The 19812-nt window shown below is 53.6% G+C and overlaps 1 protein-coding gene across 1 annotated transcript in view; it reads right to left on the bottom strand.

Annotated features, from left to right (window-relative positions):
• Positions 1–19812, bottom strand: part of LOC122201192 (guanylate cyclase D-like) — a 100852-nt gene that overhangs the window by 19838 nt on the left and 61202 nt on the right. Inside the window, exons 2-11 of the mRNA XM_042907123.1 lie at positions 16850–16947; positions 14130–14861; positions 11066–11361; positions 8943–9297; positions 4579–4739; positions 4367–4495; positions 2968–3048; positions 1511–1687; positions 1126–1282; positions 683–832 (exon numbers count right to left, since the gene is read on the bottom strand). Of these exons, the coding sequence (XP_042763057.1) occupies positions 683–832; positions 1126–1282; positions 1511–1687; positions 2968–3048; positions 4367–4495; positions 4579–4739; positions 8943–9297; positions 11066–11361; positions 14130–14861; positions 16850–16947 (2336 nt within the window). The remainder of the gene's footprint in view (positions 1–682; positions 833–1125; positions 1283–1510; positions 1688–2967; positions 3049–4366; positions 4496–4578; positions 4740–8942; positions 9298–11065; positions 11362–14129; positions 14862–16849; positions 16948–19812) is intronic.

Raw genomic sequence — 19812 nt, 5'->3', positions numbered from 1 at the left:
GGGAAACCCTGATGAGAAACACAGAAAGGGAGGAAAGGTTTCTGAAGTTGGTCCTCCGCGCTGGGGTCAGAAAAGAAAACATCTAAGACTGAGTGATGATGGGGAAGGTGTGAGTGACCATCCCACACACCTAAAGTATAAGGACAGAGATGTTCTTGAAGGAATCCTGTCTGGGCAGAGAAGCAAGCCCCTAAATACTGAGCAGCCTGGCCACATCAGACGAGGGCCAGATGTCTGGCCCATTTTTATTTCATCCCCATTCTAAAGATGAGAAAACTAAGGCTCAGAGAGGGTAAGCGATCTGTGTAAGGTCATGTAGTAAGTTAAGTGATACAGCTGGGGAAAACTGGGGTCTATATGCACACAAAGTCTATGCAAATCAAGGAGGGGTGGTTAGGGCATGAGCATCCACAGACATGGCAGTGACCTTAGAAGAGGCAGAGGGGGTTGAGGTTTTCACCCAGAAATCAATATCTTTACCTGGAGCTGGTCAGCTGCCATTTTGGTGGAGCTGATAAGGCTGCCTGGCTTGAGCCAAAGAAACTTAATTCTCATGGTCACACCAGACAAGTGTGTCTGTAAGGTTATTTCCACCAGGATTTCCTGGTGGCCACAGAGCTCCCCAACTACACGGGGACTCCAGCCAGCGAACGGCCAAGGAAGGAGGACAAGGGCACTGTACCTTCTGCGGAGAGCCCTGAGGAGCAGTAGGGTGGGCCTCGAGTCAGCACCTCCTGCAGGATGATGCCGATGCTGAAGATGTCTGCTTTGAGGGTGCCCCGTCCCGGCGCCCCGGGCCCCCGCAACAGCTCTGGAGCCGTCCACAACAGCTCTGCAGTCACAAGGCAAGGCCACACTGTCCTCACCCACTGACCACCAAACTGGGCCAAAATGGGCAGGCACTTCACATATGTGGCGTCATCGCCCTCTACCTACAGCCCCCAGGAAGACATAGGTGCTTCTGTTCTCCCCCATTCATAGGTAGGGGGCCTGAGGCAGCTCAAGGTCACACCACAGGAAGTGCTAAAAGATTGGACATCTCCCCTGTCCCCCTGCCTCACAAGCATCCAATTTAAATAGAGGCCTCAAAACCCACTGGCAGCGCCTGCCCATCCCTGAGCTGACCTTCTGGGGCTGGCCGGGGGCGGGGAGCCCGCTGAACATCCAGGAGCTCTGCATAACCGTGGTCAGTGACCTTGAGAACAAAGCGCCCATCCACCACACAGTTTCGGGACTTGAGGCGTCCGTGAGGGAAATGTCGGTGGTGCAGATACCGCATGCCCTGGAAAGGACATAATGGTAACCCATTATGTGATGAATCAAAGGGACCCCTAGTCCTCTCAGCATCTCACAGACCCCAGAAACACTTCCTGCCTCCTCTCACCTTCTCCCATACTGTTCAGATTTTTCTTAGACAAAGTAGGAGACCAGGTCTTGGAAATCTGAGCATCTCTTTTCTCCCTGCCCTCCCCATGGCCCCCATAGCTCTAGGCCCAGGGACGGTTCTCACACGGATCAAATCCAGCAGCAGAGAGGCCTTGAAAGTCCAGTCCAGCCTCAGAGCTTCATTCCGCAGCAGGTCCTCCAGGCTGCCCCGGGAACAGTGCTCCAGCACTAGAGCACTGACCCCAGGGGCCACAAAGAAGCCCAGGCAGGCAGCAACGTTCTCATGCCGCATCTCCCGCATCTACTGGGGCAATAGGCATCTTAGCAGCCCCTAGCGGCACATTGAAGGCTGAACCAGATACAATCCACATCTGGGTCTCCAGTATTTAGCACCCAGTACAGGGAAGAGCACAGAGAGGCACCAGAAATGTTGGGTGGATGGATGGATGATGGATGGATGGAGATGGATGGATATGTGCATGGATGGGTAGATGGATGATGGATGGTTGGGTGAATGGATGGATGGATGGATAGATGGATGAATGGATGATGGATGATGAATGGATGCCTGGATAGATGGATGGATGATGAATGGATAGATGGATATGTGGATGGATGGGTGGATGGTTGGATGATGGATGGATGAATGGATGGATGAGTGGGTGAACAAGTGAATGGAAGTGTCATGGGAGAATAAATGAATAAGCTGTAGCGAACTCCACAGTGTAGGGATCTAGGCCTGTTTCCCAACCTAAGTGGAACCATGGACCTGAAAACTGTAAAGTTTCTCCCCTAAGACTTAGAGACTGATAAGGAGAGGAAGAAGAGCAGAAGGGACCAGGCTCAACCAGAAAATAGCCTCTGTCATGGCTGCCCAGCAGGTCAGAGAGCTTGAACCCAAGCAGTGATGCTAGCATTTATCAAAGGCTCACTTCTGGCCAGAGACAATTCTAGGTTATTTCATATGTTCTCTCCAATCTTCCTAATTCCCCAGAGGGTAGATTTCATTAGCTCCATTTTACAGGAAAGCTAAGCGTTTCATGGAGGCAGAATTCTACCTGGGACCTTCCTGATTCCAATCCTGTGCTCTGTGCTCCAGCCACAGTGCTTCTCAGGATACCGACAACCTCGGGAGTGAAGGGGCTTATGTGGTTAGTGATGACAAGTGACCGGAAGCTCCTTGAGGGAAGGAACCCTGTCCCTCTTCTCCACAGCTGTACCCCCAAACCCAGAACATGGCCTGGCTCATAGGTGATGCTCAAAACACAGTGACTAAATGGGTGGATGGGTGGAGGGATGGCGGGTACAGGATCAGGTCCTTCGAGGGTGTTGCTGAGACTGATGGAAGGGACTGTGCCCCTGGGGGTCGTGGTGATGGTCACGTTGAGGTGGTGACGTGACTTGAGGAATGCTCGTGAGTGAAGATGAGTGTGTAACTGTGGTTGAGGTGTCGGCCATGGGGCAGCAATTGTGATGATAGAAAGGACTCCTTTCTGAGGCTAGAAGCTTCCACGTTGAGCGGGGACCACTCCATACCAGTAGGGGTCCCCTGCCAGCGTCCCCTCCCCTCCTTGGCCCTACCTTTCTCAGGAGGCTGAGGCAGCTGGGCCGAAGCTCAGGGGCTGTGCCTGCTTCAAACCTCTTCAGCCACACCCACTCCCCCTGTTGGAGGAAGAACGAGAAAGTTCATTCGCTGCTGCTGGTCTCCCGCTGTTCGACCTTGGGTTAATCCCTCTGTGCCTCTCAGCCCCAGTTCCATCCCCATAAATGTATCTTTTCTGTGTGCTGCAAGCCAGGCAGGGCCTGGCCGGCAGAAACCGAAGTTAGACTTTCACTTTGGTGGGGCAAAGCCAGGGGCTTTGGCTGACAGACCCGAGTTCAGCCCTAACCCCGCCACTGTCTAGCTCCGTCTGTGAGCTTGAACAAGTGACTTTGGTTCTCTCAGCCTCTTGTTCCAGTTCTGTAAAATGAAGATGATACCCCCCTCACCCTGCAAGAGCTAACACTTGTTGCATATAAAGCATGTCAACATGCTCCCAGTGTCAAGGTCAACTTTACTCTGCAGACCTCAGGCACCCACAACACCCCAAAGCCTGTGAAGTGACGGGGGCTCTGTGACCCAGAGACTGTAGGAGAGGGGACGGCGGGAGAGAAGGAAGCCTCGGGCTGGGGCTCGGTCCTCGCCCCGGCCTGGCCCAGAGCTAGCTGCAATCTTAGCCCTCTCTCCCCTGTCATGGATGGATTTCTGCCTTGTCAGCCTCACCCACAGACTGTCAGCTAACTTAGAGAAGCAGACAGAACATGCTTTGTACAGCATTAAAGCCTCCTTTCAGCATAAAAGAAGAAAAGATGGGATTCCCCTGGGGAGGAAGTGGAAAAGAAGGATCATAAGCCTCATGTCCCTTCCTGTACAATTAGCCTGGCTCATCAGCTGTGAGTCGCAGAATTTGAGAATCGGAACATCAGTGAATTGTCGAGTTGGAGAACACAGAACCTGAAAAGCCACAGTGTCCTCAACAACTTTAGAATCCTGCCGGTCTAATCTCTGACTTTGTGGCCTCCCTATCGGCTGACGGTCTGGGGCTGTGTGCTTCCCTCACCTCTGGGCCTCAGGGACCTGGGATCTCACTGTCCCTTGCCGAAACAGGCAAGAGGGTGACCTAGACTGGCCCCCGTGCTGAGAGAAACCCTGGGTGGACCCACGTTGGGAGAGCCCAGGCCCAAGTAGCCAGCAACTTGTTGTCCCAAGGTCAGATCACAAACCATGCTGAGCTGGGAATTGAGAGTCCTTCTCCACTCCTACTATGCCACTGATTTGCTGTGGGACCCAGGAAAGTCACTGGCCCTCTTCAAGCCTCGGTTTCCCATTCTGTAACAGGAGTAGGGCATACAGAAGCCCAAGAGGCTGTGGGCTCCCTCAGCTTCTCCCAAACTCACTGCAGCTTCTCAGGCCCAAACATGTGGTGGCAGAGGCCCTCACCTGGTACAGGGCCACATTGGTGGGCTCCTGGGGGGCCTGCAGGCTCCTTGCTGACCCCTGGGCCACCGACCTCAGGCTCCCGCCATCTGCCACACTTCTTGATTCACTCACGCTGTCCACGTGCAGCCTCTGGAGGGGGCAGGTGCGGTCAAGAGCCTGGACCAGGCCTCAGTCAGCGGCTTGCCCACCCAGCCCAGTGCCTGTCCCCCTACCCATCTGCTTGGCGGCCGATGGATGAAGGTGAGCTCCTGGGCTGTCAGCAGGATCCGGTGGGGGCCCCGCACCAGCTGTAGCTGTTGGATGCCCAATCTGGAGGCAAGAGAAAGGGCAGGGCAGAGGGAGGGCACACGTATCACTCCCACCTCGATCTGGCCTATTGGGCCTGCGCTGACCCAGAGCCCTCAACCTGTTTCTCTCCCTTCTCCCCAGCAGTCCCAGCACCGAGGGGTCACTGCTGAGCACTGCCCCCTACCCAGGCCCTTGGCCTGGCTCAGGCCTGATAAGCCTACTGGTCCCTAGCCTGGGAGTTCCCAAACTGCCCGGAGGCTTCCTGAGGTGAGGGCTGGGGGCAGGCTCAGGGAACACAGAGGATTTCAGACCCAGGAAGAATTGCTTTCAAAACTGAAGGGCCCTGGGAGTTGTCCTGGTCAAGCCATCATTGTGCATGTTCATAGCCTGAAGCTCAGGGATGGACAGTCTTACATAAGGTCCCAGGCTTCTTCCCCGACTTTTAAGTGGACCTTTTCGCAAGGCCCCCCAGCCTCAGCAGAGCCATGACTGAGGCTCTAAGATGGACAGGAGTGCTGGACTGTCCTGAGGTCCTGGGATGGGAAAGCCTCCTGAAGATTGCCAGGACTGTGCACACACAAGAGAGGCCCTGTGGGTGGGGGGCACAGAGGGGCAGAAGGAGGCTCGGGTGCAGACAGAGTCTCACCTGATGAGGCAAGTGAGGGTCCCGCCAGCCAGCAAAAGGACACATGCCAGGACAAAAGCGAGGAAGCTCCCCGGGAGCTGTGCATCTGCGGGCGGAGCAGGATGGACGTGAGTCCTAACAGTAACAACCACACAAGGAGGGCAGCCCCCTTCACCCAGCTCCTGTACCTCCTCCTGGGCCTTCCTCTGGGAAATGGAAACACAAACCCCAATCCAGACCGACCCCAGGGATGAGGCTCAGAATGACACTCACGTAGGAAAGTCCTATCTGTGGACTGGTCATCACACGCAGGTATTGAGCCCCAGTGTTTCAGCCTGTGTTCTTGGGCTCCCTGTCCCCGGATCCCCATGGTCCCTGCTCAGATCTCATTACAGTCCTGGTCAGACTATGGTCTTTTGTCTGATGGCACATCAAGTCCCTTCCCAATAGACAGAGTGGCTGGATAGCAGGGCCTGTGTCTTATTCATCTCACTGTCCCTGGCACCTAACACAGAGCCTGGGCATAGTGGGTGCTGAATAAAAATTTTGTATCCCTGTCGATTATTGTCCTACTTCTTGCATATCCCCTCTGATGGGCCCCTCGCTATCTGTTTGGACAGCCAGTTTCATTGTCCTTCACTCTGACCATTAAGAGAGCCTTCCTGACACCAAATCCAAATCTCCAGGCCTCATGTCAGGAGTTGGATGTAAAGACGCTATTAAAGTTCACTGGCAAGGTTGGGAGGGCACCCCTACTTTGCTTGGCAACCCTAGCATCAGCTTAGGCTGGCAAGGATGCTGAATGCCCAGCCCCAATCTGGAGAGAGGACATTGACCTCTGCTGCCACAGAAATGGGGCCATCCCTTCTGCCTTCCATGCCTCCTCTCCCTTCTTCCTTTCGCTGGAGGATGAGCTCTGCTGTCTGCCCCCTGCTGAAGCCCTCCAGTCTGAGTCCATCATAATAATAGCAGCAAATACCTTGCAATCCCTATTATACTATTGCACATTGTATTGCATTAAGCACCTATTCTGACGATGTTATGTATTTCAATTCACCTTATTCTGCACAATGACCCCTGGAAGTAGGTATGGTCATGGTCACAATTTTGTAGAGGAGGAAACAGTGAGAAGTAACTGTCTGTGAGTGGCAGAGCCTGGGTTCAAACCCTGGCACTTTCGCTCTGGCATCTGGGCTCCTAACCACCGCATCATCCTGCCTCTCGCCCAGGCTCCGAAAGGGTAAGCTTTGAGTCTTAATCTGGAGGAGACAAGGGAGCAAACGCACAGGGTGCGGCAGAAAGCACAGTGTGCCCCAGGCCTAGGGGGCAGTGAGTGCCAAGGTTCTGAAGCAGGAGCGGTCTGCAATCCAGGGAAGGACAGAACAGAGCAGGAGGAAGACAGATCAAGATGCTGAGCGGGACAGGGTGCTGTAAAGTCAGAGGCCAGGACTCTGGCTTGGCTCCGGGTGAGGCCAAGCCTCTACAGGTCCTGGTGGGGGAGTGATTATGTTTCCAAAGGATCCTCCAACCTGCCAGGTTGCATGAGGACGAGGCGGAGGCAAGGCAGTGACCCAGTGAGAGATGACGAGGGCCTGGCCCAGGATGGAGGCAGTGACTGGTGAACAGCTCTGCTGCCAGGCAAATTCTAAAGATGGCGCCCCCAGGGTGTGCTGACCAACTGGATGGGGGGTGTGAGGAGACAGAGCGTTCCTGTGCCTGTGGGAGTTTGGGGGTTCCATGACCTGCAACGGAGAACATCATGGGAGGCAGATTGGGGGACAGATCAGGAGTTGAGCTTCAGACAACATCAAGTTTCAGATGCCGACTAGATATCCAGGTGTCAGTAGAATCTTATTGGACATGTCAAGTAAGAGGTTGGGCAGATATGGAGTTTAGGAGACAACAATGTCCATCTGGGGGCCACGAGAATGGATAAGACACTGTGGGAGTAAGTGCTGAGAGAAAACGGCTCAAAGCACCAAGCCCACAGGAGTGGTGTTAATAGGTTAGAACTCTATAGAACAGAAAAGGTGACTGAGAAGGTGACGAGTGAGGGGGCCCTGGAGAGGGATGGAGCAGCAAGGAGGACGGGAGTTCGGCTGTCTTGGCTGAGCAAAGCCAAGACTAGCAGCTGGCTCTGGGCCTCAGCACATGGAGGCTACTGGGGGCCTTGAAAGGACTGCTCGTGTTAAGAGAGTAGTGGAGAGAGTCAGCAAGGAGGACTCCAGAGAAGAGGGGAAGGGACATTTAATCCAGTTAGCACCCACACCCTTTCGACGGATCTTGCTGCCAAAGGGAGTCAAGGAATAAAGCTTAGGCTGAAAGGAGTGTGAATGAATGGCTCTCTAGGGCTAACATTCCAAGACACAATCAGAGGAAACAAAGAACACGGCACATTGTCTTGCTGACAAGACCCTGAGACCCAGGGAGGAGAGAAGCCAGCCCTGGACAGGAAAAGTCCAGCCGGTCCCAGCGCTCCTAGGTGCCACTTGAGGAGTGCTTCTCACTGAGAGCACGTGACCGCGTAGCTCCTTCCCATCTCCTTGGAAGTACAAGCCCTGCTCCTGAGGTCTGCCCCACCCCCACCTCACGCAAGGACAAGCAGTTGAAGGTGTCAGGTCTTTGTTCCTATTTCTACATGAGAAATGGAGACCCAGAGAGGGTATGCAACTTGCCCAAGGTCACACACCTAGTCAGGGGCAGCACTGAACTGCAGCCCTAAGTACATTTGCCCCAAAGCCCCCGCTGTCTGGTCTCTCAATCCATGGTGGTGATCAGTTGTATCGGTGATAATCATGACAACACAGGCCAGAGTGTGAACTGTCACTTTTAGATCCCCAAGAGAAGATACATCCTGAGGCCGCTGCTCAGGCTCCCACAACCCCCTAGTGTCCCCTCTCAGAGCCCCCTCTCAGAGCACCTGCCCTTACCCCGTCCCCCTTTACCCAGGGAGCTCCATGCCACGTGCTGGCAGTGACCACGGGTCTTATCTGCCATTGTATCCCCAGTTCTAAGCACTGAGCATGGGACACAGTGGATGCTCAATAAATGTTTGCTGATTGATTTGTTGAATGAATTAATTAAAAACCTGTTAGATGGTGAAATCTGTGAGCCAGGGCTGACGGAGAAGGATCTCCTCTGAGCTCCGTCAGCCCCTGGCTGCCCCCTTCATGGCTCTGATCACACTGTCTTGTATTGTTTTCAGCTGTCCCTGTCTCTGTCACCAGACAGAAGCCCCTGGAAAGCAGGCCCTGGGGTTGGTCTTCGAGTACATCAGCTCAATGAGGGCAGGGACATCATTTCATTCACTCCTATATCCCTGGGGCTGAGCATAGTGCCTGACACGTGGGAGGTCCTCCAGCAAATTTTTGTGGAAAAAGGGGCAGAGAAACAATTGGGTGAAGGCTTCTTCTCATGAGCTACCTTCTAGTCTGGGGAACAGATGGCACTGGTTCTTCCCAGCACGGGACACACACCCTTATGAACATGAAGCAATTCACTCAGGGCCTGTGGGGATCATGGTGGCCAGGGTGGAGGGGCAGCCCTGATTGGTAAGACAGGTAAGATTTAACCAGGCAAGGTGGGGAGCTCTCCAGGAAGAGGAAAACGCATTGGGTGATTGGATGGATGGATAGGTGAATGGATGGAGGGATGATGAATTACCTCTCATGCATAGCATATTGGGGTCAAACCAGCAGCTGGAGTCACGTGCTGGAGGGGCCCCTCCTGGAAAGTGTATGGCCCTGTCCAGGGGCTGCACTTGCCACGTGCCTGTGTCCAGAATGTGGGTGGGGACCAGCTGGCTTCCCTGACCATCTGTGTCCAAGATGACGTACTGAGCCAATCTCCTGCCCTTCTCATCCGTCCGGATCCTCTGGCTAAAGCCAGCCACATTCAGAGCCCCTGTATGGTCTCTCAAGTGGGCCCCCGAGAGTCCTGCCCCATGGCTCTCAGAGCGGTTCAGGGCATGGGCCAGCAGGACAACAGCATCATAGATGGTCCCAAAGAGCGGGGATACCTGTGGAAGAGAAGGTCCCTCAACCCCATAACCCCGTGGCACAGGCTCCCAGACATCTCTCAGCCCTGCCAGCAGAAGGTTGTATGGATTATCACCCCCACCCCGCCCCCAACACAGCCCTCTCTCTGGTCCCACCATGACCTCAGTCCCCACTCAGTGGAATCACAGTCTCCGTGGCCACTGCCAACTCCGACGTCTCACAGGCATGTCAATCCTGCCTGACATGTCCAAAACAGAACTCCTGGTTCTTCAAGGTTCCGTCTGGTTCTCCCACACTAACCCCACTCCTCCTGAACCTTAGGAAATGGAGCTACCTACCACCTGCCCGACTTCTCGAATCTAGGTTTGATTCCTGACGCCGGTCTTTCTCTCTTCCAGTTTGTCGTTGAATCTTTTTGGTTTTATTTCAGAATCTATTCCCAACTCAATTGACCCCTCACCCCTCTACTCCTGCCATCTGGATCTGAGCCCCTCACTGCTCACCTGGCCTGCAGAGGAGCCCCCTAAAGGTCTCCTTGCTTCACCTGGGTCTCTTCAGACCCTTCAGGCAGCCCAAACGATATTTTGTAAGAACATGAATCAAATTATTTCTTACTTAAAACCTGCTGATAGTTTCCCATTTCACTTATGATCATGAGCTGAGACTCCTTTTGCCCTGGCATAAAATGCCTCACATGGTCTGGCCCCCGCTTATCTTGGACCCCTGTCCCTACCTGTCATGACAGTCCAGCCTCTCCACGCCCTCTGCCTGTTCCTCTAGCCTCCGAAGTTCACTCTGCCTCTTGCCCCTTGCCCCTGACCTTTCATCTACCTGGTCACTCTTCACCCAGACCTGCACCTGGCTGCCTCCTTCCCGTTCCAGATGCAGCTCACGTGCCATCTCCCCGCAGTGGGCTTCCCTGCCTATCTTAGCTCCTGTCACCCACTACTTTATCCCACCTGCTCTCTGTCACTTTATCCTATTTAGTTTTCTTGGCGACATCGCCACAATTTGGATTTGGCCATATGGTTGCTTGGGTGTTACCCGTCTTGCCCTAACATAATGGAAGCTCCCTGAAGGCCAGGTCTGTCTTACCCATCAGTGTGTCCCTGACGCCTGGCCCCATGGCATGTGAGAGGGACTCAAGTTACATTTGTCAGACGAATGACCGGTTGCAAGGCCTTTCATCCACATCTGCATTCCTGTCATCACATGCAGACACTATTGTCTTCTTGTCACCAAGAAACAGACGTCCCAACAGGGACCAGAGCAGCCGAGTCCTCTCCGCCCAAACTGAGCTGGCAGCCACACCCCCACCGCTAACACCCCTCAGATTCACAGCAGTGACTCCAGAAAACCTTCCCATTCCCCCACGCCCCGGCATCTCTCCTACTGATCTGCACACTTTGTTAGACAGACGCAGAGGAAGGGGAGGGAGAGAGTCTGCACGAGGAAGAAGAGCTGGGCCAGAGATGAGAATCACAGGCACTAAGCTGGAGATAGAAAAATAGGAGGCAAAAAGTCACAGGAGAAGGTGAATTGACAAAGCAGGCCAAGAGTGAGTAACACACACGAGAGAGAGAGAGAGAGAGAGAGAGAGAGAGATGGAGACAGTGTACCGAGGGAGAGGCAGAGACACTGTCAAATAAGGGACAGGTCACGTGCCCACCAGGAGGCGGGACTGGTCGGCCAGGTGGGTAGGGGGCCCGGGCCGGGAAGGCCTAGAATGCACGCACACCTGCCCACGACCCAGGGCTCCGGGCCCTGCTCGGGCCTGCATCGACCTACCTGCTCTGGCTCCAGGTGGGCAGCCACCTCTCCAATGGCCCTGGCAGCTTCCAAGGCCTCGTCCACAGGGCCGGACTCCAGGCTGACGGTGAGCACTGCGTCATAGACCTCCTGCAGGGGCCCGCGGTCGCCAAGGGCCGCGTAGGAGCGGTTGCGGTAGGGCAAGGCAAAGAGCAGGGTATCGTAGGGCAGGAAGACCAGCCTCCCATCTGCCAGGCCCTGGGCCCACGCTCGGCTCAGCAGGGCCGTCTGCTCCAGGCCCCCCAGGAGCGCCGAATGCATGCAGAGCACCACCACTGGGGGTAGGAGAGGCGTGCTTACCTTTGCAGGCCTCCCCTGAAGCCCAGAGTCTGTGGCCCTGGAGAGCTGCTCGTAACTCTCAGGTCCACGCCCCTACCATGAATAGATTCCTCTTTGCCTTAGCGAAAGAAATAGGCCCTTGGCGATAAGCAGCCAATTCCATCCCCAGGCACCCAGGACAGAAGAGAGCCCTTGCCCAAGATAAGGGTCCTTCCTCTCTTCTCCACTTGGGTCCCTGACCAGGGGGACCGCCTCAGTCAACAAAGGGCTACCACTTACTCTGGCTGTGGTCTAGGTTCCCTACTGCAATCCCTTTCTCTAGGAAATCCGGGAAAACAGAGCCACCAGGGAAAGCTGAGAGTCCCCTTGCTGGGGCCCGAGGACCCCAGTCATGTGGAAGTCAGAGCCTGGAGCCCTGATCTCTGCTGAGCCTGGAGGGCCATGCTGTATGGGCCACGGGCCACAAGCCAGCTGCTCCCTGCCCCAGTATAATTGGGGGGGGGGGGCGGCTCGGAGACTCACTCACTACAACTGGGGGTAAATAGGACCCGAGCTTCCTTTTTCCCATCTCTTCCACCCGGGGGTTATTCTGGACGCTAACCAAAAGACCCATTTGTTTTGTAAGTGGGGGGTGCCATTCTGCATTTTCCCTGCTTTCCCTGCACAAGGGAAAGCCGATCCCCACAGCCTGGGAGGAAGCCGTGGACTGGGAAAAACCCACACTGATGGCAAGCCATGCTCGCTGTGTGCTGGGCACTGTTCTACGCCCCTTATCTGCAGTAGTCCTCGTCCTCACAACCCTGTGATGGAGGGGGGTCATTAGCCTCATGTCACCGATGAGGAAACTCTAGCACAGAGAGGTTTAGTGAGTTGCCTGAGGACACACAGCTGGCAGGAGGTGGGGTCAGGAGTGAGACTCTGGCAATCTGACTCCAGAGAATATGCCCTGAACCACTCTGCCCCCCTGGCTCCTGAAAGCCACCAATGTGGTTGGAACTCAATATCCAGCAAAAGGGTTGGAGGAGTCTGATGACGCGTCCCCCACCCACTGCCACCATGCTCCAGTCATGCAGAACTGAGCCGATCCTTCTAATCCCAACATGTTACCTCCATTCCTCTGCCCTAGCGGGTTCCTCTGCCTGGAACCCCTTCCTCCTCATCACCGCCTGCAATCAACTTCTCATGCTCAGGCCCTGCCCTGGTATTACCTCCTCCATGAAGCCCTCCCCACCCTTAAGCAAAGGAGCTCCTACCAGACTGGAGCTCCTCACTGCCGGGACCTGGGTGCTTCCTCCCCACCCCCTCCCCAGAGCCCAGCCAGGGTCAGGCACAGAGCAGTGCCCAGTGACTCTTGGCTGAAGGAAGTGTTTACAAAGCACTCAGCCACAAATATCTGCTCCTTGTGACCCTGTGAGGTGGGTTTCAACTATCCCCATTTCACCTGCTGGAGAACTGGGGCTCAGGGAAGTGGGCTACTGGTCCTAATGGGCAGCAGGCTAACCTGGGCCGGGTCTCACTCCCTACTTGGGGCTGACTCACTAACCAGCAGCCACATCAGCTTGGGGGTCCGCCCACCCCGCCCTCCCCCAGGGCGGCACTGGCTCCGGTTCCCTCAAATGAGAAACATGGTGGTTGTGAGTTTCACAGAACAACACTTTCCCCTGCTACCTGCAATACATTCTCGCATTCACCACTTTTATTCCATTCTATTTTATCTATTCTGTTTCATTCTTCTCTTTCTCTCCTGTTTTCTTTCTTCTTTCTTTCTTTCTTTCCTTCTTTTGTAATGTTAGTCTTGATTCACTAAACTGGTTTGTTGATCACAACCCATAGTTTGAAATCATCCCAGTCTAGATTAACTTTAAGGTCCCTCCGGGCACGCCTGAGCGGCTCCGTGGGTTGAGTGTCCAACTCTTGATTTCAGCTCAGGTCATGATCCCAGGGTTGTGGGATCGAGCCCGTGCTGAGTGTGGAGCCTGCTTAAGATTCTCTCTCTCTCTCTCTCTCTCTCTCTGCTCTTCTCCCAAGCTTGTGCTCTCTTAAAAAAAAAAAAAAAATCCCTTCTGTTTTCCAGGTGCTACCTCTCCTCTACAGTCTACCCACCATGCCTCACCTTAGCTAACAACTTCCTTCAAGACAGGCAAATGTCACCTCCTCCAAGAAGCCTCCTCTGATCCCCAGGGCCCCAGCCTTGTACTTCCTCTCATTCTCCAGGCCTCTGTTCCCTCTGTTGGCCTTGAGCTCTCTGTCGTAACCACCTGTCTCTTATTACTTATATAGCTGTCTCTCCATTACCTAGTCAGCCCCTGGAGACCCACCACCTGATCTGTCCGGTTCACCTGTGTGTCCCAGCACTCAGCACAGCAGGGTTCCATAAATGCAAGAAACGATTAATCGGGGGAAAAAAAGTGATTCTGACTCTAACTACCTTCCCGGGCTCAAGTACCCCTACACTCTCGTTTCCTTCAATATACCAGACATGAGGCAAGAAAGCCCTTTGACTCCCACTCCTCAACCAACACTTGAATCAGAGCTCAAAACCCGACTGCCCTGCCTGCCAGCTGTGTGACTTGGGCAAGTTACCTACCTTCACTGAGCTGTGAAGCGCAGACCTCAACGGGACTAGCTCAGGGGGCTGCTGTGAGATGAAATGCAGGGCCGTTGTCCCGAGCTCAGCCCACTGTCTGATGCTGAGGAAACTCCCCACCAGCAGCCATATGAAGTCCATGCTGCCCACACGAGGAAGGCACCCGTGGACACTTACTTTTCAGACCGTCCACGCGGCAGAGCTGCTCCAGGACCTCCGTGGCCCCCTGCTCCCCAGGTCCTAGAGAGGTCACCAGCCCCACAGGCAGCCCATGCGTCCTCAGAGTCACGGCCACCTGCCGGGCTGTGGCCACCCAGATGTCCTGGTGGGAGGACACGATGGCCATGCGAGCCCAGCCAAAGTGTCTCATGATAGACAGCAGCACGTGGGCAGCCGAAGGCAAGGTGGCCACCAGCTCACCTCCTCCTTCTGGAGCTCCGCAAGCCCAGGAGAAGAGGGTCTTGCCCCAGCCTTGGGCCAGCAGGGCTGCCGCTTGACAGTAACCGGGATTGACAGGGCCCACAAAGGCAGCCACGGTATTCTTGTGGGCCAGGAACGTGGCCAGAGCATGAGGGGTGTCACAGCCCATGGCAAGGACCACGGAAGCCAGCCTCGAGCCCAGCACCAGTGAGGAGTCCTGGTTGGCTCGGTCCACAGCCAGCTGGGCTGCTACACTGGGGAGGGCCCTGGCAAAGATGGGGTCACAGTCCCAAGGACCCAGCACCCCCAAGGTGAAGGTCCCTGACCCGAGGGCCGGATCGGGGAGGAAGCCAGCCCACAGGATGGCACCCCAAAGCACCACAGACAGAAGAGGTGGGAAAAAGGCTGTCCTTGGATGACTGAGAGTGGACCCCCACGGACCCTGGCAGGACAGGCACGTCTTCCTGTGTGGCAGCATCCGATACCAACCTTCAGGGGACAATCCCCCCCGTAGTCCTGGGAAAAGGGGACAAAAATAAAGTTTGCTTTCTAGCATTTTCTGCCACTACTTTCTGTATGATTTTGAGGCACACAGTACCTTCCCCCAGAACCTCAGCCTCCTCATTGATAAAACGAGGGATTTGGACCCATCATGTCCGAAGACTCCCAGCTTTGGGGTCTAACGTCCTCCCCAAGACTGACTCACAGCCTGGGCAGAAGCCCAGTCATTCGGTGTGGGCTCCAGAGTCAGAGCTGGTGAGACCTGGCTCACTGCTTTCCATCCTCGTGGGCCTAGCCCAGTCTCTGAGGTTTCTGAGCCCCATTTCCCTCTTCTGTGAGGATGCGGAAAACAAAGCCTACTTTATGGAGTTGCCATGATGGTTGTGTGCCATAACGTGCAGCACTCAGCGCAGTCCCTGGTCCTTCCTTAGGTGTTCAATAAATCCTGCTTCTTTCAACCTACTATTACTGTTGTTTCCTGCACTCATCATCCTAGGTGGACTGGTGCTCGGGGCCGCTGTGAGCCTCCCCTGCCCCTTATCCTCAAGCCCAGCACCATCCCCTGGCACTTGACTCCACTGGACTCCAGGGCCCTATGGCGCAAGCAAAGCCTGGGTATGGTGAGCACAGGCACAGTCCCATCTTGAATCCCCTCGGGCCTGTTCTCTCTCCACTGTTCAGATGAGGAAACTAAGGGAGACTGGGAATGGGGTTGGCAGAGAGACAGGATGAGGACAAGTCTCTCCAACTCATCCTCTACCCTACACAGGACCTCCTTGACCAGGACATTTGGACTAGAGGACCCCCCACTCCGCCCTTCTGTCCCAGGACTTTGACGTCCAGCCTACAGTCCTGCCACCCCGGCTCAGTCTCTGCCCACAGCCTTGACATGGTCCGTTCCCCATCCGGGGCACCCAGCCAAGTCCTCCCACCTCCTTCATGCAGCCGGCAGCCTTGCACTCTGGGGGCCACAGGAAGGCATAAGATCTCATCTTACCCTTAAGAAAATGCCAGGCTGGGGGGTGCCTGGGTGGCTCAGTCGGTTGAGCATCCAACTTAGGCTCATGTTATGATCTCGTGGTTTGTGGGTTCAAGCCCGGCATCAGGCTCTCTGCTATCACCCTGTTAGTGTGGAGCCCACTTTGGATCCTCTGTTCCTCTCTCTCTCTCTCTCTCTCTCTCTCAAAAAAAAAAATATTAAAAAAGAAAGAAAGAAAAAAATAAAATGCCAGGCTGGTAAGAAGGTAGGTTCCAGCCAAGAGAAGAGTTGACCACAAGTGCAGGCAGTAGGCAGAACCAATAGGGAGGTACTGTGAGTTCATGGAGGGCTTCCCAGAGGAGGCAAGCTGGAAGCAGCCTACACTTGGAAGTGCTTGTCAGGAGAGATCTTGCCTGGGTGGCTCAGTCAGTTAAGTGTCTGACTTTGGCTCAGGTCATGATCTCACCATTCATGAGTTCGAGCCCTACGTCCAGATCTATGCTGACTGCTCAAAGCCTGGAGCCAGGGACCTGCTTTGGATTCTTTGTCTCTCTTTCTCTGCCCTCCCCTGCTCTCACTTTATCTCTCTCTCTCTCTCTCTCAAAAATGAATAAAACATTTAACAAATTTTTTTCAAAAAGCAAGTCTATGTCAGGAGAGTAAGGGGGTGCCCTCTCAATGCCAACAGCCGTGGTCTGTGCAGGGAAGCACATTAGAAATTATGTTCAGTTCAGAGGAATAATAAGGTCCTTGGAATTACACAGAAGAATAAACCCTGATTTTATCCCTCATTTGTCCCTAACTCTGGATGAGACGTTTAACTTCTCTGAGCCTCTGTTTTCTTGTCTGTAAAATGGAGATGATGACAGCTATCTGGCAGAGTTGTGGCAAGGGCTAAATGCATAAAGTCTCTACGGTGAGGATATCACTGTGGCAAGCAGGTAAGGAAGTAGTAAGTGGTACTGGCCAAGCGGAAGTAAGTAGGTACAGTACTTACTATGTGGAATAGTTATCATCCCCAGCGCCATCGCAGTCACCATCATCACCATCTTGGGATCTTGGAAGAGCGGCAGGTGTACTTTGGTGTAGAAAGCGCTAGACAGGGAGGTGGAGGCCTGAGTTTTAGCCCCCGCTGCCCTTGAGGCCTCAGTCTCCCTATCTGTAACAGTAGCCAGTTTTTGCTGGGCGGGTCAAGCTGAGCCCTTCAGGCCTGTGATGCTATGGTTCTCCCAGCTCAGGGCTCGGCGACTCGGGGAGGGCCCTCTCCTGCCAGCCTCTGAGGAGCGCGCTGTGCCCTCCCTCCGCTTCTGCCATGATGCGCCAAGTGGTCTCTTCGCTCCCTCAGGGCTCAGGATGAACCCCTCTGAACAGCTGGGCTTGTTCTGGGCTCACAGAGAGCTGATCATTTCTGGTTGGAAACATAAGCGTACGTGCACCTCTCCCCCTCATTTGTGCTTTCCAAATCACCTGTGATCCACTGCTTTGCCTTGTCTTCCCAGAGGTCCCAAGAAGAGAGCTTTTACCCTCTTTTTCAGAGAAGCACACTGACTCCGGGGGGAACAGCAACGTGTCTGAGTTCTCACCAAAAGTTAAGGCTGAGTTGGGACTGGAGCTTGGCTTCCTACCTCCCAGCCAAAGACAAAAATCACCCTTTTATCAAACACCTAGACCACCACAGCTGAAGGATCCTTAAAGATGGAACATCTAAACCAACTCCCCTGTGTACAGATGGGGAAACTGAGGTACAGAAAGGCATATGGACTTCCTTCAGTCCCACAAAGCAGCAGCAGGGTCCCCGACCCCTGCAGTCCTGCTGGCCACACTCAGTGTCCCAGGACCCCTCCAGCTGATGGCATACAGGGACTTAAGGAAGACTCCGGCAGAGCTGCTTTTAGCTCCAGCTCTCCTGCTGACTTGTGGAACAGGGTCCACACCCCTTTCTCTGCCCTGGTTTTCCCATCTGTACAGGGAAGGCTTAGTTTAGCTGTGCAGGTCTCCAAAGATCCGTCAGCTCTGATGTTCTGTCAGTAAAAATCAGGAAATGGGTGGTGTTTGTCTCTGAAGCTGGCCACGTCCCCTCTCCCAGCCCTTCCCCCAGGAGCGTGTGAACAGTGCCGGCACTGTGGGTTAATTCAACCCCATCCTGGGGGAAACCGTTTGTATTTTTAGGCTCTAGGAGATGGATGCTGATGATTAGGCACAGGGTGCTTGGCTCATAGAGCCAGGCTCATGGAATTAGTCAACTCATAGTATCCTGACCCAAAAAGATGAAGATGCCTGTGGTTACGTTAACAGACAAATGAGCAAAATTAAAACGGTAATAGGAACCCAAGGAAGGAGAGTGGAGGATTTCTGTTAGAGCTGGGACCTCTTCAGCTCCTGTAGCCAAAGGTCATCCTGCTGACCTCCCAACCCAATTTCTTGCCTTCTTTCAGGACAAGCTCCCCGATGACCCACCTGCCATGCTGTCTCATTGGGGCTGACTCTTTGCAGGTCCTAAGGTTGCTGCACCAGTGTCCTCAGATGTCAAGCCCTCCAAGAAGACTCTAGCCTGGAGATTCCTCATTCCCACCACAGCCCCTACAGTTAACACTCCTGCTGCCTGTCAGCTTCCTGGGACTCCTGCCCAGGGAGTGCTTCATATATGGCTCATTCCCTTCCTGTCCCCAACAGGGGCTTGAAGAAGCCACTTGGAAAATTCGATCTGTTCACTTGGAAAATTCGATCTGTTCAGATGGTAGGGCTCTGGGGAGCCAAGCAGGGAAAGGAAGGAGAGAAGGAAGGAGAAAGGAGCTGAGGGAGGGAGGATGTCTTCAGCACTCCGGACAGCTCCAGGCCAGGCTTGTTCTCCCTGGAGGAAGGAAGGATGGGCAAACACTAAAGAAACCAGCAATACTGAAAATCCAGTATTATTGTTATTCCAATTTTATCGATAAGGAAAGTACACTACCCAGAGAGGTTAGGTCATCTGACCAAGGGCACAGAGCTAGTAAGTGGCAGGGCCAACTATTTCCGCTCATCGCGCCACATTGATTCTTTGGGATTCTAATGGTGGTTTTTCTATCTTCCTTTTTGGGATGAAGCCTTTTGTGGAGATAGATACCACAGTCCCCTGGATATTCAGCTCTTCCTTCTCTGTCTGCTTTCTCCAACCTGGGTGAAATTAACCGTTACTAAGTACAGTAAGTATTTACTATGTGCTAGTAACTATATATCTCAACTAATTTAACCCTTGCAACAACCTTGCAAAATGCGTGTTGTATTTTGCTTTCTTCACATCACTTTATTCATGCTAACATGAATAAAGGCACTGCCCACTTAAGATACATCAACGAACCAAAAAAGCAAAATTGCTTTCCCCTTCAAGAGCGAACTTTCTAGCATGGGTATTCAACCAAAAAGAAACATAATAATTAGGTTTATTTTTTATTTTAGAAAGTGATAGGTGATATAAAAAAAGAAAGGTAAAGGGGGGTAATAATGTATTATAATTCAGTATAAGTATTTTCTATACTGCTGCACAATCTTCATGTTTATAATTTCAATGGTCAAGGAACACACCGGGTGGATGTGTCACAAGTTAGTAATTATCTTTTTTTGGATATTTTTATTTTGTTTTGTTTGTTTTATGTTTATTTACTTTTGAGAGAGAGAGGCAGAGCATGGGCAAGGGAGGGGCAGAGAGAGTGAGGGGGACACAGAATCTGAAACAGGCTCCAGGCTCTGAGCTGTCAGGACAGAGCCTGACGCAGGGCTCAAGCTCATGAACTGCCAGATCATGACCTGAGCTGAAGTCAGACGTTTAACCGATTAAGCCACCCAGGAGCCCCTTTTTTTGGGATATTTTTGGCCTTAATCTTGTCCTGGACGGATTTTAGGGCCTTTGTTTTTGTGCCAGACTTATGCCTGTTTGCTTTCTCAGCTCCATTTCCTGACCTTCCCAAACCTGACTGGGCTCCT

Source organism: Panthera leo, chromosome D1 (genome assembly GCF_018350215.1).
Source record: "Panthera leo isolate Ple1 chromosome D1, P.leo_Ple1_pat1.1, whole genome shotgun sequence".
In the NCBI taxonomy this organism is placed as follows: domain Eukaryota; kingdom Metazoa; phylum Chordata; class Mammalia; order Carnivora; family Felidae; genus Panthera; species Panthera leo.
The sequence above is the reverse complement of the archived record's forward strand: the minus strand, read 5'-3'. Positions and strand labels throughout refer to the sequence as shown.